A 22,365-nucleotide genomic window follows, 5' to 3' on the forward strand; every position below is an offset into this window, starting at 1 on the left:
TAGCTTGGCCCACAAAATGCTATGGGTCCCACAATCATTGGTTTCAAGACAAAGTGCATCTCTTTTCTTAGTTGTAGGACAAAGTGTATGGGTTCCACAATCATTGGTTTCAAGATAAAGTGCTTCTCTTTTCTCGGTTGCAGGACAAAGTGTGTATCTTCTTTCTATAATTTTAATTAAAGATCTACAAATTAAAATTCACATCTTTTTTTATGAAAAAATAAAAATTCACATTGGCACAAACGGAGTAAGAGAAGTAGCTCACGCCTATTACTCAATTAAAATGATCCAGCCAAAGAGGAAAAAAAGGCATCAACATACAAGATTCAGCCAAAAACATTCAGCCAAAATGATATCAAGGCCTTTAGATGGAGTACATGCTTTACAAAAGTCGAAAAAACATTTAATTTACAAATTGGTAAGCACTTTTACTACTCCAATCTTTGCACAATTAAAGTACTTGCACCATCAAGTTCAAAAAGTTTGAATTTTTAGACTTTAAGTTCCTGCAAGTAAAATGAGAAAAAACTTGAGTTAGTCAAGACAACAAATAAAGATGCAGATAATTGAGAATATCAAAAGAATCAATCTAAAAAACAATAAAATATGAATTGCCATATCCAATAACTCAACTTATATTTCTAATAAGTAAACAACCATAGATACGCATTAAGTAAACAAGAATAACTTACCAATTTCCATAGATGCGCATCTTTATGAATTGCCATATCAATATTCCATAGATACGCATTAAGTAAACAAGAATAACTGATCAAAAGAAAGATTGAGTCCTTTTTTACATTTTGCAAAATCCAAGCACTTATACTGTCGAGTACCAATAAATAGGAAGATAAAGAATATAGGTAAGTGTAAACTACCATAAATATAAGATGCAAAATCCAACCACTTGTACTGCCATTTACTTGTAAAAACCTGATTAGTATACTTCAGTACCTATATAAAGAAGAAAAAAAAACAAAAGTTAGTGTAGACAACCATAAACAAAGAAGTAGGGACCATAAACTGTAAAGCACAAACTAGTTTTGCATATAAGTGAACCTGTCCAATGAAACCATCTTCATGCTTGTATATGACTTTGAACTTGGTTAATGAGTTCTTTTTCACATTCAATTTGCAGAGAAAGAGAACCATCTTTCATTAAACGATGCTTTCCAATGTGCGGCACTTTGTAATTGTTTTCCCCTAAGTTCTTCATCACCTCTACCATACATGATTGCAGTGTTAAGAAAACATTGTTGAGGCTTTCAGTTGATAGTTGATCAAATGATTTTTCAACAGCAAGGATTAGCTCATCTATTGTTTTGGGCGCTTCTTGATGTTGAAGTGATTGTATGCCCCTAAAATATCCTAAATCAAGAACATTCATGTCCAGGCTATTAGGAGGCTGAAATAACAAGTGAATATCAAATCCATCCATTGAAGCAGCCTCAATAAATTCAGAATCCATGGGATTAATATGTGGCTTGGCATTATCTTGTTGGATGAAAATTTCAGTACCATTTTCACGTGACCATTTACTGCGTATTGCAGGCAAAACCTATTCAATTAGGCATCTTCTATACACCTCTTTAGTCACTGACAATATTGGCTTCGTTTCTAATGTACCAGCAATCCGATTTTTACTATTCCTTTTTGCCGGCTCTTTTAGTACAAAAGGAAAAATACCAATTTTGCCATCAAATTCTCAGTAGTAAGAGCAATCAAACCGAGGTCGAACTACAGCAACTAGAAACATAACCTTCGCAATGAATTTTTTGCTCTTACATGTTCGAAGAGGTTGCTCTTCCTCAGGATGAAGATAGTACCTTTCGGATTCTTTAGTCATATAAAACCATTTTTCATCAACATGAACAACATTAAACATACCCCTAAAAACTGGTTTAGTATTGAGACTTTCAGATTCAAGCATTGACCAGCAAAATCGAAGTCTTACTTGCTTATTTTCATCCGTCAACTGTGGTTTCAATGCATTTGAATGCGGCCTAATAGCACCTTCTTTAATTCGTCGATGAAGAGTTGACTTAGCCACTTTCATTTCACTGGAGAGAGAACGAATGTTTGTTCGGCGGCGAAGAGGAATTGTCATAATGGAGGTGAAATCTATTTCCACTTGTTTCCGTCCAGGTCTTTTTGGAAATCTCTGAGTTACATCAACTACTCCTCCATTTGCAAAAGAGACTGCCGCTCGTTTTCAAATCCTGCTAACAGTTATGACATTTATCTGGAATAAGTTTGCAACATTCTTAATTGTCCCTCTTCTCAATTTTCCACCATCACTATACTGCAAGAGAGTTTCAAAAATGGACTGCCTTCCTTCATTAGTTAATCTCTTTATACAATTGCAGGAAGTTTCAATGTCATCAAGCATATCCATTTTTCTTTAAAAAGTCACCAACGAAACAAAGCATAATGCTCATATTTATATACAGAGTAGAACTAGGAGTAAGTAGTCGTAGTCCTTAGTTAACAATTTTTTAAAATATGCAATTCAATTTTTAGAAATCTGCCAACTTGCAGAATTTTTCGACCAATTTGGCGGCAAATCTTAAAAAAAAACCAGAAATTATAATTAAGCAAGACAAGAATTAACGCCCTCTAGACATGAACCCAAAAAAAGAAAGAATAAAAACAAATCATAACAAGAGAATAAAAAAACCTCAATCTTGATATGTTTTGATTAGATGGATAATCCAAATATAAACAGTGCAAATTAGACAAACCTTTATTGAAGACTTGAATCCCATAGAGTTTTCATCTCTTCCTTGAGCATCAGCGTCAACTTGTTGTCGAAAGTTAGGTAGAGCAAAATTTTAAGGATTTATTAGCAAAAGATGGAAGAAATTTAGGAAGTGGGGTAGTAAAAGACGATGAAATTTTCTTGCGGGAAGAAAGTTTGTAGCTTGTGATCTGAAGAGTTGTCACTTGTCACATTAATGTCTCCGGAAGATGTGTTTGTATCAGATAAGAGTAGCGGTGATGGGCAAAAGTGGAGTGTACTGTGCATAAGGGCAAAAGTGAAAAAAAAGAAAATTTTTTTTGGTGAAGTGTACTATGCATAAAAAGCACATATCCCCAAATACAACCAAATATATGGGACGAAGGGAGTACAAAAGAGAAAGTGATAAGAGAAAAGTCACAAATGTCACATGAGTTTCAAACTCTCTATCTTTGTTCTTCAAATTTTCATCCAAATCTAATTACAAATACGAGAAGGAAAAGTTACACTAACTATACTATATTACTTTAACTAATGAATTAAGGAAATTTTAGTGAAAACTACATTTTTGATGAGTTTTTCTAGCCTTCCAAAATTGTGAAAATGGTCTCCAAAGGCTGCTATTTATAGAGAATTTAAGCTCAAGGTGAGTTATTTTTTGGTTGGTAAAGTTGGCTTTTGAACTTACTAAGAGTTATTCTCCAAATTTCCACACTATTCTTGGTTAGCTACAGCCCAAATTTTGAGTTGTAGATGAGTCGGAAAGATTGCGTGAATGCAAAACAAGTTGCAAAGCAAGTTTCAACAGAAAAACTAGAATACGCGACCTTGGCACGTTGTATCCCACGTATTGCCTTTTGCAAGTTTGTTCAATATTGGACAGATTTCATCTTTGTTCTGTTTTTGGTCCAACTTCAACTAATATTTTCTTAATGATAGAGGCTGAATTAACTCTTGTGTAAATCATGAAAGTTGTAGCCCTTTAAGTTAGTTCTGTGGACCAAAAACAAAGAAATGACCGAGAAATGACCAAAATACCCTCAATTGGTCAGAACTCTGTTTCAGCTTTCGACAATGAAATTGCACTTCTATATTTCGACATTTTAACAACTAAATTGGATTTTGATATCTTCATACCAAATGTAGATATATTTCTTAGTTTCAAATGGTTGAAGAATCACCTCATTCCAATGCTTGTAGCTCAAGATATAACCGAAATACTACAAAGTGTCAAAGCTGGAAAACTTGCATTTCATCCTTTGAGTATTTTGCACTTTATGTCTTCTTTAAATTACTTCAAGTTATCATCAATCATCCAATTATCTTCTCAATTCATGCTATTGATGATTGAATTATTAAACCTATAAAAACATGAAATTTTACCATTAAAATCCATAAAAATATAATTTTCACACTTTAAACCACAAAATGCATATTTTTACTGAAAACTTAGTTAATTAGCTATAAAAGTAGTTAAAACACACAAACACTAATTAATAAGATACACTAAAAACATGTAAAATATGCACTTATCAATAATCATCAATCCAATAAAAAAAAATTTCAGAATCACTTTTTTGATGCCATGCAGAGAGGCTGAATCTCATGCCTGAAGCACGTGATCAAATTGGCCAAAGTCCAGTCTCACATATTTGGGCTCTAGGCAGGCCGCTCTCAAGTAGACCTATCTTCGTCGGCTCGGCTTCGGGCTTCGGCTCGTCCAGATCCGACCCAATTTTCGGTTCTAAAACCGCCTTAATCCTCGAGAGTCTAATCTATCCATCAGTATTGAACCCAAAACCCGAGAGCGTGGGTTCATTCCTATTTCCTGTCATCCAGAGAGGTGTTTCGCGCTCTCCACTCTCTGATTACTTTATCTCCAAAAACCCTAGAAACCGATTTCCTGCTCGATACTGAATTCAATTCCCCGATTGTTGTCGAGGTAGTCTCCAATTAGGGTTTGTTCGTAGATGCTGTAGAGAAATATGTGGGGCGGAAATCCGCAAGATATGTGGGGAAACAGTGGTAATAGCGACGGTAATGGTGGAAATATGGTGGCGGCGCCGCCGCCTCCAGGCATACCTCCACCGTTAATGCCACCGGGGACTAGTGGAGGAGCTGGACCTAGTGGTCCGCCTCCTCTTCCACCTCCGCCTTCTTATACTGTTTTGCCGACGGAGGCACAGCTCGAGGAGAAAGCTCGGAAATGGATGCAGCTTAACTCGAAGAGGTATAGCGACAAGAGGAAGTTTGGTTTTGTCGAAACGCAGAAGGAGGACATGCCGCCAGAGCATGTGAGGAAGATTATTAGGTCAGTTTATTTTTCTTTAATTAGTAAAATATATCGTTTGCTCTGGTTATTTAGTTATCTTATTAGATTGGTTTTTTGGTCAATGCAAGTACTGTTAATTGTTGTTTGATGGATCCTGGAGGGCTGAAATGTGTAATCGTTGTTTTTAATCAGTCACTTGCTTTGAATATTTGCTTTGTCTGCCGGGCTACTTTCTTCATTTTTTTTTGTTTTGCAATTAGGAACTCTTTTGACCTGGGTTTTGATTTATAAGGAATTGTTGTCTTTTAGTTGAATTATTTCTTAGAGGATTTGGGATGGTCAAATGTCTAATTAAGTCCTGGGTCCAAGTTTGTTAATTGTTCTCAAAAAAGATCATGAGGCACGAGTGTAGCAAGGTGGATTCTGGAATTATTGTACGAGTTTTGGGCTAAGGTCTTTAGTTTCCACATATGCTTGGGATTTTGGTGTTCCACAATGGGTTCATTGAGGTAGGATTAGTCGGCCTCTGTTTACATGTGATATGGAGCTGTAATGCACATTGACGAAATTGCCTTTTAAATAAATAAACGCAATTCTTAGATGGTGGCTTGCAAGAAATCGTCTGACTTCTAGAATTGAAGTTCCATCCTGATTCTTTTTCCAAAAGTCTGTCATGTAAGAAGTTGATAGCGTTTGGTTATACATTTATACTACTCAATCTTACTTATTTTAGATATGCTCTAATAATTATAAGGTTGGGAGGATTCAAACTGCTTTTTCTTCTAAGAGCTTTGATATATTTAATATCCACATGTCTATTTTGTATCAAAACTTTCAATGTATTGATTGGGGTTTTTATGCAAAAGTGCTGCTGCCTACTTATGTGTTTCAGGTTTTGCATAATTTATGAAGCTGGAGTGATTCCATTTGAATTTCCATTATTTGATCTTAGCCTAACCTGGAGATCATAGTAGCTTAAACTTGTGTTTGACTACAGGAAGTTGATATATTTATTTGCTTTTCCAAATTATGTTACTGTTTTCGTGTCCACAAGAACACTTGTAATGTTAATGCTTTTTTCATGTCCACCAGAACACTGCCGGAACTTATTATGTTATTTTTTTCATGTCCACTACTTGAGTAAATTAATACCTTTATGAGCATGATTGTTATCTATTAATGACTGTATGACAGCAATGCTTTGTCTGGTGAGGTTGCTTTCTTGATATTTGCTACATGTATATAGGATTTAATGTTTTTTCTTACCTGGTGGAATTTTGGCTTTTTCATTGGTTCTTTATCAAGAATACCTATTTTTAATTAGTTTGAGCAGCTTCTATCTGAACAATTTCAATTGCTAAATCTTGATAGTCTTTTTCTCTACTAATTAGATACTGATCTGTGTGCTTTACCGAACTTAAATGTCATTTTACTGTAATAAATGGTCTGGGTTTTCATTATCGGTCTTTTACGTATTAAACTGTCTTGGACTTCGTACAGAGATCATGGTGACATGTCCTCAAAAAAATATCGTCATGATAAACGTGTCTATCTTGGAGCTCTTAAGTTTGTTCCGCATGCTGTGTACAAGCTTCTTGAGAACATGCCAATGCCTTGGGAACAGGTACCAAGCACATGTCTGCTTAATGAATTTCAACTTTTAATCTTGTTTGGTTACTTTGAGACATTCTGTCTTGATCTCTATTGCTATATGTATTTGTAGGTCCGTGATGTGAAGGTCTTGTACCATATAACTGGCGCTATTACATTTGTCAATGAAATACCATGGGTGGTTGAGCCCATTTATCTAGCACAGGTATATTATCTGACTTTAAGATTCCATTCCTGGTCTTCTTTCTATAAATTTTCTTAAGGTTCTGTACATTTCAGTGGGTTGTAGTGTTGGAAAACCCTGTACTTTTCCCTTTACTTCTTTGATCTTTTCCATTTTACACATTTACTTGGCACCTTTGGTATTTTTGTGACTTTGTTCCAAACTTTTCTGCAGTGGGGTACGATGTGGATAATGATGCGGCGGGAGAAGAGAGATCGGCGACACTTCAAGAGGATGCGCTTTCCTCCATTCGATGATGAGGAGCCTCCTCTTGATTACGCCGATAATCTGTTGGATGTGGACCCATTGGAGCCAATTCAGTTAGAGTTAGATGAGGAAGAAGATTCTGCTGTGTATACTTGGTTTTATGATCATAAGCCTCTTGTAAAAACTAAGCTTATAAATGGCCCTAGTTATCAAAAATGGCATTTGTCCCTTCCAATCATGGCAACACTTCACCGTCTTGCTGGACAGCTTCTCTCTGATCTGATTGATCGCAACTATTTCTACCTATTTGATATGGAGTCATTTTTTACTGCCAAAGCACTGAACATGTGCATTCCTGGTATTTGTCTGCCTAATATGACTTCTAGTTTCCATAAGTTGGAGATATTTGTGAAAATTTAGACCCCATCTTCTGTCAACTCATGTACTTGCATGTGTTTATTTCTTCTCTTGATTTTCTTTTCTTCAGTAACTCTTTAGCTTATTTTTCTTCAGGCGGCCCTAAGTTTGAACCTTTGTATCGGGACATGGAAAAAGGAGATGAAGACTGGAATGAGTTTAATGATATAAACAAGCTTATCATCAGGTCACCTCTAAGGACAGAGTACAGAATTGCATTCCCTCATCTGTATAACAACAGACCCCGGAAGGTGAAGCTTGGAGTGTATCACACCCCTATGGTTATGTACATAAAGACAGAGGATCCTGATCTACCTGCATTTTACTATGATCCTCTAATTCACCCCATAACTAGCTCCAATAAGGATAGACGGGAGAAGAAGAATTATGAAGAGGAGGAGGATGATGACTTTTCTTTGCCTGAAGGGGTTGAACCATTGCTCAAAAGTACTCCCATATATACTGATACTACTGCTGCAGGTATATCACTTCTGTTTGCACCACGACCTTTTAACATGAGATCAGGTCGTATGCGCCGTGCTGAAGACATACCTCTTGTGTCTGAGTGGTACAAGGAACACTGGTGAGTTATGGTAATTATGGTTCTGGCACATTGCTTTTCCACTAGCTGTGGTTGTCAATTGTCCTTACTTTTTCTTGCTGTACATTTTGCAGTCCTCCATCATATCCTGTCAAAGTTCGTGTGAGTTATCAGAAGTTGTTGAAATGTTTTGTGTTAAATGAGCTGCATCATAGGCCGCCTAAGGCTCAGAAAAAGAAGCACCTGTTTCGTTCTCTTGCAGCCACAAAGTTTTTCCAAACCACAGAACTTGATTGGGCTGAAGCTGGACTCCAAGTTTGTAAGCAGGGTTACAATATGTTGAATCTGTTGATTCACAGGAAAAATCTGAATTACCTTCATCTTGACTATAATTTCAACTTGAAACCTGTGAAGACTCTCACAACAAAGGAGCGCAAGAAGTCTCGTTTTGGTAATGCTTTTCATCTTTGTCGTGAAATACTTAGACTGACAAAGCTTGTAGTGGATGCAAATATCCAGTTCCGGTTAGGAAATGTGGATGCATTTCAGTTGGCAGATGGCTTGCAATACATATTTTCACATGTTGGGCAGTTGACGGGTATGTACAGATATAAATACAGGCTCATGCGGCAGATACGGATGTGCAAGGATTTGAAACACTTGATTTATTACCGATTTAATACTGGGCCTGTTGGGAAAGGACCTGGATGTGGTTTCTGGGCACCTATGTGGAGAGTGTGGTTATTCTTCCTTCGTGGAATAGTGCCTCTTCTGGAGCGGTGGTTGGGGAACCTACTGGCAAGACAATTTGAGGGACGGCATTCTAAAGGGGTTGCTAAAACTGTTACCAAACAGCGTGTTGAAAGCCATTTTGACTTGGAACTTCGTGCTGCTGTGATGCATGATGTTCTTGATGCCATGCCAGAGGGCATTAAGCAAAATAAGGCAAGAACGATCTTGCAGCATCTGAGTGAAGCATGGCGTTGTTGGAAAGCCAATATTCCCTGGAAAGTGCCTGGTCTGCCTGTACCAATTGAGAACATGATTCTTCGCTATGTCAAGTCAAAAGCTGATTGGTGGACAAATGTTGCTCATTATAATCGTGAACGTATACGAAGAGGTGCAACTGTGGACAAAACAGTCTGTCGGAAGAATCTTGGAAGATTGACCCGTCTTTGGTTGAAAGCTGAGCAGGAACGTCAGCATAATTATCTAAAAGATGGTCCATATGTGACACCGGAAGAAGCAGTGGCCATATACACTACCACTGTGCACTGGTTGGAGTCCAGAAAATTCTCACCTATTCCATTTCCTCCCTTGTCATACAAGCATGATACAAAACTACTTATCCTTGCCCTTGAAAGGTTGAAAGAATCTTATAGCGTGGCTGTCAGGTTAAATCAACTACAAAGAGAAGAGTTGGGTCTCATTGAACAAGCTTATGATAACCCGCATGAGGCCTTGTCACGGATTAAGCGTCATCTTCTGACCCAACGTGCCTTCAAAGAAGTTGGCATCGAGTTCATGGATTTATACAGTTACTTGATACCTGTGTATGAGATTGAACCGCTTGAGAAGATCACAGATGCATATCTAGACCAATATCTATGGTATGAAGGTGACAAGCGCCATCTGTTTCCCAATTGGATAAAGCCAGCGGATTCAGAACCTCCACCACTATTGGTCTATAAATGGTGTCAGGGTATAAATAACTTGCAAGGCATATGGGATACAAGTGAAGGTCAATGTGTTGTGATGCTTCAAACCAAATTTGAGAAATTCTTTGAAAAGATTGATTTGACTATGCTAAATAGACTTCTTCGCTTGGTTCTGGACCATAATATTGCTGATTATGTCACGGCCAAGAACAATGTCGTGCTGTCTTACAAGGACATGAGTCATACCAACTCTTATGGTCTTATTCGTGGTCTGCAATTTGCTTCCTTTGTCGTACAGTACTATGGCTTAGTGCTCGATCTTTTACTTCTTGGTTTAACTAGAGCCAGTGAAATCGCTGGTCCACCACAGATGCCTAATGAGTTTATCACTTACTGGGACGCTAAAGTGGAGACACGACACCCCATAAGATTGTACTCCCGTTACATTGATAAGGTGCACATATTGTTTCGGTTCACTCATGAAGAGGCACGGGACCTTATCCAACGGTACCTTACTGAGCATCCTGATCCCAACAATGAGAATATGGTTGGTTATAACAACAAGAAGTGCTGGCCAAGGGATGCACGCATGAGGCTCATGAAACATGATGGTGATTTTTTTAATTGAATGTTGTACTGGATTTCTTTCTTTACAGTTCTTCTATAATTGTTTTATATTGTGATCTGTGTACGCAATTATTGTTTGCTTAATCTTATGATGCAGTCAATCTTGGGAGAAGTGTGTTTTGGGACATGAAGAATCGTCTTCCCAGAAGTATCACCACATTGGAGTGGGAGAACAGCTTTGTCTCTGTTTACAGCAAAGATAATCCCAACTTGCTTTTTAGCATGTGCGGTTTCGAGGTTCGTATACTGCCAAAGATAAGGATGAGTCAGGAAGCATTTAGCAATACAAGAGATGGGGTTTGGAACTTGCAGAATGAGCAGACTAAAGAGCGTACTGCAGTTGCTTTCTTACGTGTTGATGATGAGCACATGAAAGTTTTCGAGAATCGTGTAAGGCAGATCCTTATGTCATCAGGTTCTACAACATTCACCAAGATCGTCAACAAATGGAATACAGCTTTGATAGGTACTAAGTACAGTCCCTTGGTCTTTAGTTATACTTTTCCAAAATGACATTTACTGCTATCTTGTGCTACCATCTGCTGAAGCACTTTAATATTGATATCACAGGTCTGATGACATATTTCCGTGAAGCCACTGTGCATACACAGGAATTGTTAGATTTACTGGTCAAATGTGAAAATAAAATTCAGACCCGTATTAAGATTGGGTTAAATTCAAAAATGCCAAGCAGGTAAGATTATTCATGTCAGTTATTTTTCTACTGCTTTCTAAATTATGCTGTATACTTGTTCTAAAATAATGATCTCCATTGTAGGTTTCCTCCTGTAATCTTTTACACACCAAAAGAAATTGGGGGATTAGGGATGTTGTCAATGGGTCACATATTGATTCCACAGAGTGATCTCCGATATAGTCAGCAGACAGATGTAGGTGTAACACATTTCAGGAGCGGAATGAGTCATGAAGAAGACCAGTTGATTCCAAATCTTTATCGTTACATACAGGTATGTTGACTGCATTGGCTGCCATGCTTTTTATTCTGTATTTCTTTGAATAAATTGGCCTAATCTCTGCCTTAATGTAACAGCCTTGGGAGAGTGAATTCATTGATTCGCAACGAGTTTGGGCTGAATATGCTTTAAAGAGACAAGAGGCGCAGGCACAGAATAGACGTTTGACTCTTGAAGATCTGGAAGTAAGTGTTACTGCTGATTGGAATGCATTTTCTTTTGCTTGTGTTATCTAAGGGTGAATAAAAGATGTTAGATGAAATAATCCGGGCGTTAGTACTGTTGTATCCTTTGCCTTGGTTAAGATGGATTAATTAATTAGATAGTTCTTGGACAGAGAATTGAGTGATTTAGTTTGAAGTATGGGCCAGTTAATTCTTGTTTTTAAAAAAGAAGGCAAATATAGGTGTGGAAGGCTTTATTCAAACTTTTTTCTTTACTCTTTAACATTTATCATTTTATTTATAGGATTCATGGGACCGTGGAATTCCTCGAATCAACACTTTGTTTCAGAAAGATAGACACACCCTTGCATATGACAAAGGATGGAGAGTGAGAACAGATTTTAAGCAATATCAAGTTCTGAAGCAGAATCCATTCTGGTGGACCCACCAGAGGCATGATGGAAAGCTATGGAACTTGAACAATTATAGGACTGACGTTATTCAAGCACTTGGAGGAGTTGAAGGAATTCTGGAGCACACTTTATTTAAAGGAACTTAGTAAGTGTCATTGCATGTCTTCCTTTGGCTATTTGGGTCTCATTGCTTTCTAAATGAGCTCTAAAGAAGATTCTGACAAAGCAGTTTACATGTTTTGCATCAAAAGTAAAGAAACAAGTATTTATATTTCATTGTCTAGTTGCTGCTCCCTCCGTCCCAAAAAGTTTGTCGCACTTCGGGACTTGCAATTATTATCAACAGTGCAAGACTTTTAAATGATTTGGATTTAAGTTCCGGTAATACCCCGCTTGACTTTCAATGAATTCATACGTGGTTGAATGATAAAAGGGCCACGAGGTGTGATAAGACGTGGGACTCAAAAGAATGAAATGTCTCCGGACTGCTTTAGAGGAAAGTGTCATGCACAAGTGTTATTTGCATTTCACGTGGGAGTCACGCACTATTGAGTGCAGTGTTTGTACTTGGTAAGTGCATAATTGGGCCCACTAAAAGATAAGAAAGGGCTGTCACATTAAAGGGTATGGAACGGAGATGTATGTAAGTTTTCATTGCCAATTTTGGTAAGTGACAATCATTTTGGGACAGATAATAACGGAAAGCATGACAACTTCAATGGGATGGAGGGAGTATTATGCAAGAAACTTGTATTTCATTAAATTGCTTAGCCCATCTGGAAGTACTTCTCTTACTCCTTGTGCTCAAATATATTGAGCAGTTGATTTCTAATATGTCTCAGCAAGCTGGATAGCCTTAGTACATTTTTAGTTAGACTGTATATATTGTTGTTCTTGGACTGGGTCTAATTTCTTGTCTTTTCGTTTCAGCTTCCCTACTTGGGAGGGTCTCTTCTGGGAAAAGGCATCAGGTTTTGAAGAATCCATGAAGTATAAGAAGCTGACCAATGCACAAAGATCTGGGCTTAATCAAATTCCTAATCGTAGATTTACACTTTGGTGGTCACCTACAATAAATCGAGCAAATGTTTATGTTGGTTTCCAAGTGCAGCTGGATTTGACAGGGATATTTATGCATGGAAAGATCCCAACTTTGAAGATATCTCTAATACAGATTTTCCGTGCGCACTTGTGGCAGAAGATTCATGAAAGTGTTGTGATGGATCTTTGCCAGGTCTTGGATCAAGAACTTGATGCATTGGAAATTGAGACAGTGCAGAAGGAAACAATCCATCCAAGGAAAAGCTATAAAATGAACAGCTCGTGTGCTGACATTCTTTTATTTGCAGCCCATAGGTGGCCTATGTCAAAGCCTAGTCTTGTGGCTGAGTCAAAGGATGTGTTTGATCAGAAGGCTAGCAATAAATATTGGATAGATGTTCAACTTCGTTGGGGTGATTATGACTCTCATGACATTGAGAGGTATACAAGGGCAAAATTTATGGATTACACAACAGATAACATGTCTATATATCCTTCACCCACTGGTATGTCAACAAAAATTTATTGCTATCTTCTTCTTTTCTTTTTTTTTAAAAATTAATCTTAATATGTTATTTTTCTCTTCACAGGGGTTATGATTGGAATTGATCTTGCTTACAACCTGCATTCTGCCTTTGGTAACTGGTTCCCTGGCTCTAAACCGTTGCTTGCTCAGGCCATGAACAAAATCATGAAGGTGCTTTGAATTTTGGACTCTAGTTAGATCTTGTTAGGATTTTATTTTCATTTGATTCATTAATGATAGTGTTCTTGCAAAGATCGCTAACTGGCTTCTTGTTTTATGCAGTCAAATCCTGCTTTATATGTTCTGAGGGAACGGATAAGGAAAGGTTTGCAATTGTATTCTTCAGAGCCAACAGAGCCATACCTGTCATCTCAAAACTATGGTGAAATCTTCAGTAACCAGATAATCTGGTTTGTTGATGACACTAATGTCTACAGAGTGACCATCCACAAGACATTTGAAGGCAATCTCACGACGAAACCCATCAATGGTGCCATCTTCATTTTCAATCCGAGGACAGGACAGCTATTTCTTAAGGTTTGTTGTTTGACATTATTTCTTGTGGTCTTCACTTTGATCTTCTGGTATCAGACTGATGTTTACTTCTGCAGGTTATTCACACGAGTGTTTGGGCTGGGCAAAAGCGTTTAGGGCAGCTGGCCAAGTGGAAGACTGCTGAAGAAGTGGCTGCCCTGGTGCGTTCTTTACCGGTGGAAGAACAGCCAAAGCAGATAATTGTCACTCGGAAGGGAATGTTGGATCCCTTGGAGGTTCACCTACTGGATTTTCCTAATATTGTCATTAAAGGAAGTGAGCTTCAGCTGCCATTCCAAGCATGCTTGAAAATTGAAAAATTTGGTGATCTGATCCTGAAAGCCACAGAACCACAAATGGTCTTGTTCAACATCTATGATGATTGGCTTAAAAGTATTTCTTCATACACGGCTTTCTCCAGATTGATCTTGATCTTGCGCGCACTTCATGTAAACAATGAGAAGGCAAAGATGTTACTGAAGCCAGACAAGACAATTGTTACTGAACCGCATCATATTTGGCCCTCTCTTACAGATGATCAGTGGATGAAGGTAAATTTACTTTACCGAAACAATTCCCCTAATAAAAAAAGAAATAAAGAATAGAAAGACAACCCAAGGCCCAATTAAAAAAAAAGAAAAAGAAAATGACAATAGTCGTAGTAGAAAGAGGGTTCCCCTCTGGACCTTTTCTTTGAATCAAATTGAGGATGGACTTATTCTGTTATATAGGTTGAGGTTGCTTTGAGGGATCTCATCTTGTCGGATTATGCCAAGAAGAACAATGTGAACACTTCAGCACTTACACAGTCAGAGATCCGTGATATAATCCTTGGAGCTGAAATTACTCCCCCTTCTCAGCAGCGACAACAAATTGCAGAGATAGAAAAGCAGGTGACATTTGCGTTTGTTTGTGATAAGTGTTTAGGTTGTGTCCTATCTAGTTATTTGTAGTTGCGTGATTCGTAATCAGCTGCATGCTATTGTGGAATTTAACGCAATATGTTGTTTTAGGCTAAGGAAGCAAGTCAACTGACAGCAGTCACCACAAGAACCACAAATGTACATGGGGATGAACTGATTGTTACAACTACAAGCCCATATGAGCAAGCTGCATTTGGGTCTAAAACTGACTGGCGTGTTAGAGCAATTTCGGCGACAAATCTTTATCTTCGAGTGAATCACATTTATGTTAATTCTGAGGATATAAAGGTAATTATGTGCTTCCCACTCCAAGGGTATAAATCATAGCAGTAGCAGTTTTTTTTGTTTCCCTTTTTTTAATAACTAGGATCAATTTTGATGATGCATTTGTGATGCTGCCTTTGCAGGAAACTGGTTACACTTACATAATGCCCAAAAACATCTTGAAGAAGTTCATCTGCATTGCCGACTTACGGACTCAAATTGCAGGTTATTTGTATGGCATTAGCCCTCCTGACAATCCTCAGGTAAAGGAAATTCGTTGCATTGCCATGCCACCACAATGGGGAACTCATCAGCAAGTGCATCTGCCGTCAGCTCTTCCAGAGCATGACTTCCTTAATGATTTGGAGCCTTTGGGATGGATGCATACCCAGCCAAATGAACTTCCTCAATTGTCACCTCAGGTTGGATTTAGTTCTGTTTTTACATTTGTTTAGTGAGCAGGTCCTTGTGATGCTCTGTGTCTTTATATCATGCATCGTTTTGTTGTCTATAATTTTTATTTGGCTAATTCAGGATCTAACAAATCATGCTCGAATTTTGGAGAACAACAAGCAATGGGATGGAGAGAAGTGCATTATTCTAACTTGTAGTTTTACACCTGGGTCGTGCTCATTAACTGCATATAAGCTGACGCCATCTGGCTATGAGTGGGGACGCGCCAACAAGGATACAGGAAGTAATCCTCATGGTTACTTGCCAACACACTATGAGAAGGTCCAGATGCTCCTAAGCGATCGTTTCTTTGGTTTTTACATGGTAAGAATGTGCTTGATATTTCTGGTGATACATAATTCTTCTATAATGATTTTCTTTGATATAATTCCATATTTCATGGTACTTGTTATTGTATCTAATGCGATCTTTCTGCATCCTAATTTTCCAGATTCCAGATAACGGACCATGGAATTACAACTTCATGGGCGTAAAGCATACTGTAAGCATGAAGTATGGAGTCAAACTGGGAACGCCTAGGGAATACTATCAGGAGGATCATCGGCCAACTCATTTCTTGGAGTTTAGCAATTTGGAGGAGGGTGAGACTGCAGAGGGGGACCGCGAGGATACATTTACTTAAATCTTGTTTTTGTTTTGCATCTAATGCTTCTAGAGCATCTCTCCTCCAGACAGACCATTTAAACCTTGGGATGTGTGAAGATCAAAATTTCTTCCATGACTTTTTTTGTGCCTCTTATGCTGACACGCATCTGTTGTAGCTGCCTTTGAAGTTGTAAATATGTGTTGGAAATATGTAATTTTGATCTTAGCTTCAGGCTGGTATTTGTATTTTAGGTGTTAGAGAATGTTAAGCGTATTATTCCGTTCACTGTTAATTTCTGTGTTTTAATAGTTGCATCTATCTTTCATGAAACATAAACTTTTGCCACTTGCATTTGACGACCGTGAATGTGAATTACGATTTCGCAACAATGACATTTGTGGAAAGCGACTTCTACAGCTGCAAAGGACCCAAAACCCCTAGCACCTGTCGATCGTTCTTCTTGCATCGTTCAAAATAAGGTAGATAAATTTGTTGTAAGTTGCATTATCTGTTTTCAACTTTGTCTCCTTGTCTCTTCGCTTGTCAAAATATGAAAATGATAACTAAGTGATGACGCTTATCAAACGTCACATGTTTATTACCTGAGTGATTCACAATTTCACATGTTGCGCTACCTTTTGTTTGTCTCGTGGATCTCCTCTTCGGCAAATCAACTCTCTCAACAAGTTGCATTTTGCGTCTAGATTGTGTAGTTTCACTGTAAATGATGGTGGAGTGTTTCCCCCCTCACCAACACCAAAATTTTGTCGTTTTCTTCTCTTACCCTTCCTTTTTCTTGCTTTTTCTCTTAATACCCAAGCATGAAAACTACGAAAAGGCACATACATTGCAAAAATGTATAATTGAATCTTATACATCTGATAGAGGGAAGGTAGAGGAAGAAGATAAAGAAAATAATGCTTTAAAGGGAATTCAATGTCCATTATCCTTCAGAGTCTGAACATTTAGTCTGAAATATTATCTTTTGAGAACTTAATCCACTTGACTAACCATGAATACAACCCATGTGCAATTTGTGAGCAAAACAGAAATATGCTATTCAATTAATAAATGGTTTTTTTACATGTCACCCCTGAACCTTTGACAACTCTAATACTTTCATCTCTGACATTATTTTTTTGGTCTATTGCAATCAGAAAAAGAGAATTCAAGAATAATAGAGTATTTCAGAGAAGCATAACTAATAGGAAAGTTAGTTTAAAATGTCTATCACATTTCGCCAAATGAATTTTTTATCCTTTACTTTTGAAATGCTAACTTTACATCTCTTACAAAATCAAGTCAATAAATTTTGGTCCTAATCGAGGATGAAAGGTAATAGGATGAAATTCTAAATTACGAACAAGTATTTTATCTCTAAATTGTTTCGATAAATAATCTAAGAGAATTAGGGTTCCTTAGGAGCTGTCGGGTTCTGTAGTACATCTATGGCGGCCTCTTGGCCGCCTGAATGTTTGACTGGAGGTCCTCCGCGCCCTCCGGAAAAGTCCTTTGCGGATATACTGAGGAGGGGTCTTGTGGCTTCCTCCAAAGATCCTTGGAAGAGGATTACACAAGACTGTTTGTTCGATGTACATGGTTTACATCGAATGTCCCAATGACAATCTCTAAATGGATGATTGACTTTAAAATTAATTAGGACTCCATTGCACCAGTGTGGGTGATGCTGCCGGGATAACCATTGCCCTTTTTCGACAAGAAACTTTTATTCAAAATAGGCTCTTTGATGGGTAGACCTTTACAAGTGGATTTGGCAACATCCAATCTTAAGCGCCCCTCAATTGCATGGTTATTGATTGAGTTCGATGTGGCGAAGCCTCTAGTGAATTGTATTTGGATTGGGGTTGACGATTTTGGTCATTGGCAGAAAGTGGAGTATGATTATTGACCAGATTTCTGCGGCTTTTGTGAGCAAATAGGACTTTTGGAAAGTGATTTCTTAAAAAAGAACCCTGTTATTCGACCTTCACGGTTGTGATGCCCCCACTTCTCCCTAAGGCGAATCAAAGGGTATCCGCGGGACGCCTACCCATCTCTCGTCAGGACTCACTACAATCCATAATTCAAAAGCTCGAAATACTTCAAATAACTTCAATATATAATTAAAGTACTCCAAAATATTGCATGCTTACAATTAGTTAACTTTCAAGCTTAATACAATCCAAAAGAATATGTACTACAACCATCCGTTATAATACAACTTAAGGTCTTCAAAAGAAAACAATCTAGTACTATTCATGAGCACTCTCGGTCTTGAACCCTGTTAAGGAAAACAAAAACGTGGAATGAGCTACACAACCCAGTGAGGTTCCAAGACACTCTAACAGTTCTAATAAATCAAGTAATTTGAGCATACCACATGTATGGTTCCAGGTTGCATATTTGGCACATTAACATGAGATAGTTATCATTGTACGAGTAATTTGAGCATAGCACAGGTATAGTTCGAGGTTGCACATTGGCACATTAGCATGAAACGGTTATCATTATGCAAAAATAAACACACATTGAAGGATATGGTGTTCCAGTGGAACCATTTCGGTCAACTTCACTTATAACTTCGGGTCCCCTTGGTATTGTCTGGCCATCACCTTATCCCTCCAGTGGTAATACTCGAGTATACCGAAACGGTGTCCCAGGGTTCCAATCTGCCTTGTACTTCCATTTTCCGTTTTTCTAACTTTTGACCAATGAAATCATTTCAAATCTGGTCCATTTATAAAGGAAAGGTCTAAGAACATCCAATACACATTTGGTAGGTGATGACATCTAAAGTTTCAATATAACAAGTCCCAATTCAAATTAAGGCATTCAACTAGCAAAAAACAGGGTTTTTCATCACTAAGACAGTTTCTTAATTTGGCCACAACTCACTCAATTCAACTTGGAATTGGGCATGGTTGGTAGTGTTGGAAACTAGATTCATAGGGCTACAATTTCTCAGAAGAAATCATTCTGAAATTCTGTCCATAGCTAGCTCAAATTCAAGTAACAATTTCCAGCACCTCACTGTCTCTCTATTACAGTTGTGAAACAGGACAGGTAACTTTGAAGAGTTGGTACGGTTCACTCAGGTTGAATCAGGGGATAAATTTTATACCGTTAGAAAACTGGAAGTGTCTAGTTTCTAATACTGCAAACGACGCTCGATTTCGACATCAAACCAAAGAGGTATAGTCATTTAAAATTCGCTGCCAGAGCACCTCTGTACACGTTTTCCAGCTTTGAAATCATTTCGAAATTCAACTTTTAGCCAACCAAATCAAGTGATTTTTGGTGGAAAATTTCCACACAACCTATAAAACATATCTACATCAAAATAAAGGCAATTTAACCACAAAAAAATCACACCAAGGGTTCGGTAAAAACAGGGCAGATTCGGCCCTTCAACATGCATCACTTTCTTTGATTTTCTTTTCACTCTTTCAACTTAAATCCACTAGATTAACACTTAATCAACAAAAATAACATCCAAACTCATCCAATCAGATCATCAAGTCCATTGTGGGATTTCATAGAGCCTACTCACATGATTTTCAACAATCCAAAGCTACCCACATGAAGCTACAAGCTTCTAAGTGTAATCTAACTTACAAAAGCTAAGATTCAAGGGTTAGATCATTTGCTACCTTCTTAGATGTTGAAGACCAGAATTTCGGCCACTAAGAAGCTCCAAGAAACCGTGGAAATGGTGCTCCTTTCCTAGTCCAAGTGAATCTCCAAGTGATTTGCAAGTTGGATGCAAAATTTGAGGTGATTTGGAGTAAGATTTGAGGTAGAAATGAAGAGTTTTCTTTCCTTCTTTTTTTCTTGTTTTTGGCCGGCACTTGAGATGAGAGAAAAGAGAGTTCCAGCCGGCACTTGAGGTGAGAAGAGAAGGGTTTTGATCTGGTGTGATGCTTCCTTGAGAAGCTTGAGGTTTTGTGGTTAAGATTCCTTCAAAAGTCAACTAAGAATAGTGCGCGTACGCGCGCGATTCGTGCTCGTTTCCTCTCGGATTTGTTTCACTTGTGCACTAAACCTCTAATGCACTTCCATTGATACTATTATTATTCACACTTAATAGTCTAAAAAGAAAGGTCTAAAGTCCCTAAATTAATCGCGCGCGCGAAAACGCGTACTTTCGATTTGTGCGCGATAGAGCGAAATTCTAAAGAATTCTTGTAACGATGATATAACTAACTAATACTAGGGTAAATAATCATGAAAATAACTATTTTAGAAATAAAAACATGAGTTCTCGCATGAGTCTAGTATTAATTCCTCAAATCTCCAATTAATTTGTACCAGCGCGTCTTTCGAAAAACTTTCGACGCGCGCACGGTATAAGCTTAATTTTAACTTACTCACATCTAATCTCTCAATTAAATTTTCTTAATCTATTATTGATCATTCTTAATTCTCCAAGACTAATGTACTCTCGGATTGAACATAGCCTCGAAAAACATGTATTCCTTATTTCTCGCTAAACGAGCCCTAAAAAAATTAATTTTACTAACGAGACGTGTTAAAAATATAATTGAGACATTATTCCATGTAAATAAGTTTAAAATGATTGAAATAAATTATTCAGAGAAAATGGGTGAGTAAATAATTAATTAAGCCAGTAAACTAAAATATAAATAAGAAAAATTTGAGTCCTTACAATGGCTGCACCGGAAATTGGACAAAGTGACTCCCCAATTTTATGTGCCATAGGTTAACACAGACAAGGGAAAGGGGAAGGAGATTGTGGTTTCGGAGAAAAGAGAGAAGATACCTATAGCTCTCATGGATGGTCCTGTGAATTTGGAAGCCGCGAATAAACTAGTCGTAGAAACTGGAGAAACGTCACAGAATTTGGAGCTGCAAGTTGTGGTGTTGTGGACGGGGATTGCTGCAAATCAGGGACAAACGCATAGCAGTATGGCTATGCCTTGGCTAGGTGACAAAGTGGGGATCAGCAAGTCGAAGGAACTGATTCAGAAGCTGGGTTGAAAAGGGTTTGCGAGTCACATTCGTTTGCGGCTGTAGAAATCTTAAAGCTTGCAGCAAACTAGGGACAACTGCATAGCAATGAGGTTATGCTTGGGAAAATTTTGGGTCCAGCAGCGATCAAGAATTCTGCTCAACAACCAAAATAATGGCTGCCTGTCAATGTGGGAGATCAACATGTCGAGGGAGCTATTACTAACCTAGAATCAAACTCGAATTTGGTGCGCGTGTCAAACTCCTTTTCGGTTCTGGCAAACTCAAAGTGCGACTTGGCTCGGGTCATGATTAAACAACCATGCAGAAGTCATTCAATTGGAAGTCCTTCTCCTCCTTTGCTGCAACGTGGGAGTTCAAGTTATAGGATGGGTGACTCAATTCGAAGGGGTGGGTGACTCAATTCGATGCTTTTCAAACTATCACGGAACGATAGTTACATAAGTTAGAGTTGCAGGACTTAAATCCTCCTCGTGAGGTTGTCATGGATGCTAAGGATGTAGAATTGCTCAATCACCTTGCCAAAAAATTAGGGCGACCTACTAATTACAATTAGAAGCTGCAACAGTTTCTTGCGCAAGCTAAATCATCGTTAGTGTTTCAATGATTAATCCAATTAATATCTTGGGGTGGAATATACGAGGTACCTCTCAAGCTGCTTCTCAGCGTTTTCTTCATAAAATGTGCTTCCAAAATGCTATGTGGATGTTGGTTTTGTTGGAACCTATGACGGATGTTGTGCAATTGGACTCTATTACTCGTAGACTTCGATTTTCTAGTTCTCAAGCTTTCTGGGATGGGAAGATTTGGATCTTCCGGAATGACAATTTATCAATTGTTTTTAGTGAAAGGGGTAAGCAATTGGTCCATATAGAAGTGACTTAGGTTGGGTTTTCTTTCAAGTTTTCGGCGGTTTATGCAAAGTGTACAAGAGTGGGCAGAAGAAATCTTTGGAGAGCAATGACAGACATTTATGATACGTTGTCGGGTCCATGGATAGTAGCTGGAGATTTTAATGTAATTTTCGATACTGCCGAAAGGTTAGGTGGGGCCCCTCAAAATACGTGGACCATGGAGGAGTTCAATGATGTAGTATTTAATTGCATATTGTCAGAAATAGATTTTGATGGTCTAGCATTTATAGGGACAAAATGGAATAGTGTGGCAACGTTTAGTTAGGGCTT

At 38.1% G+C, this 22,365-nt stretch overlaps 1 protein-coding gene across 1 annotated transcript; it reads left to right on the forward strand.

Moving 5' to 3' along the window:
• The first annotated feature begins 4,537 nt into the window (after positions 1-4,537).
• Positions 4,538-16,506, forward strand: LOC113770197 (pre-mRNA-processing-splicing factor 8A). The gene is made up of 20 exons (XM_027314592.1): positions 4,538-5,048; positions 6,510-6,633; positions 6,733-6,825; positions 7,018-7,408; positions 7,564-8,050; positions 8,143-10,277; positions 10,391-10,759; positions 10,864-10,987; positions 11,072-11,261; positions 11,345-11,452; positions 11,736-11,989; positions 12,775-13,391; positions 13,476-13,582; positions 13,694-13,948; positions 14,023-14,496; positions 14,677-14,838; positions 14,959-15,156; positions 15,276-15,554; positions 15,667-15,909; positions 16,037-16,506. Exons 1-20 carry the CDS (start codon positions 4,723-4,725, stop codon positions 16,226-16,228), a joined length of 7,128 nt encoding a protein of 2,375 aa, XP_027170393.1. The 5' UTR covers positions 4,538-4,722; the 3' UTR covers positions 16,229-16,506.
• The last annotated feature ends 5,859 nt before the right edge of the window (positions 16,507-22,365 follow it).

This window comes from Coffea eugenioides, chromosome 5 (assembly GCF_003713205.1).
Source record: "Coffea eugenioides isolate CCC68of chromosome 5, Ceug_1.0, whole genome shotgun sequence".
Classification (NCBI taxonomy): Eukaryota; Viridiplantae; Streptophyta; class Magnoliopsida; order Gentianales; family Rubiaceae; genus Coffea; species Coffea eugenioides.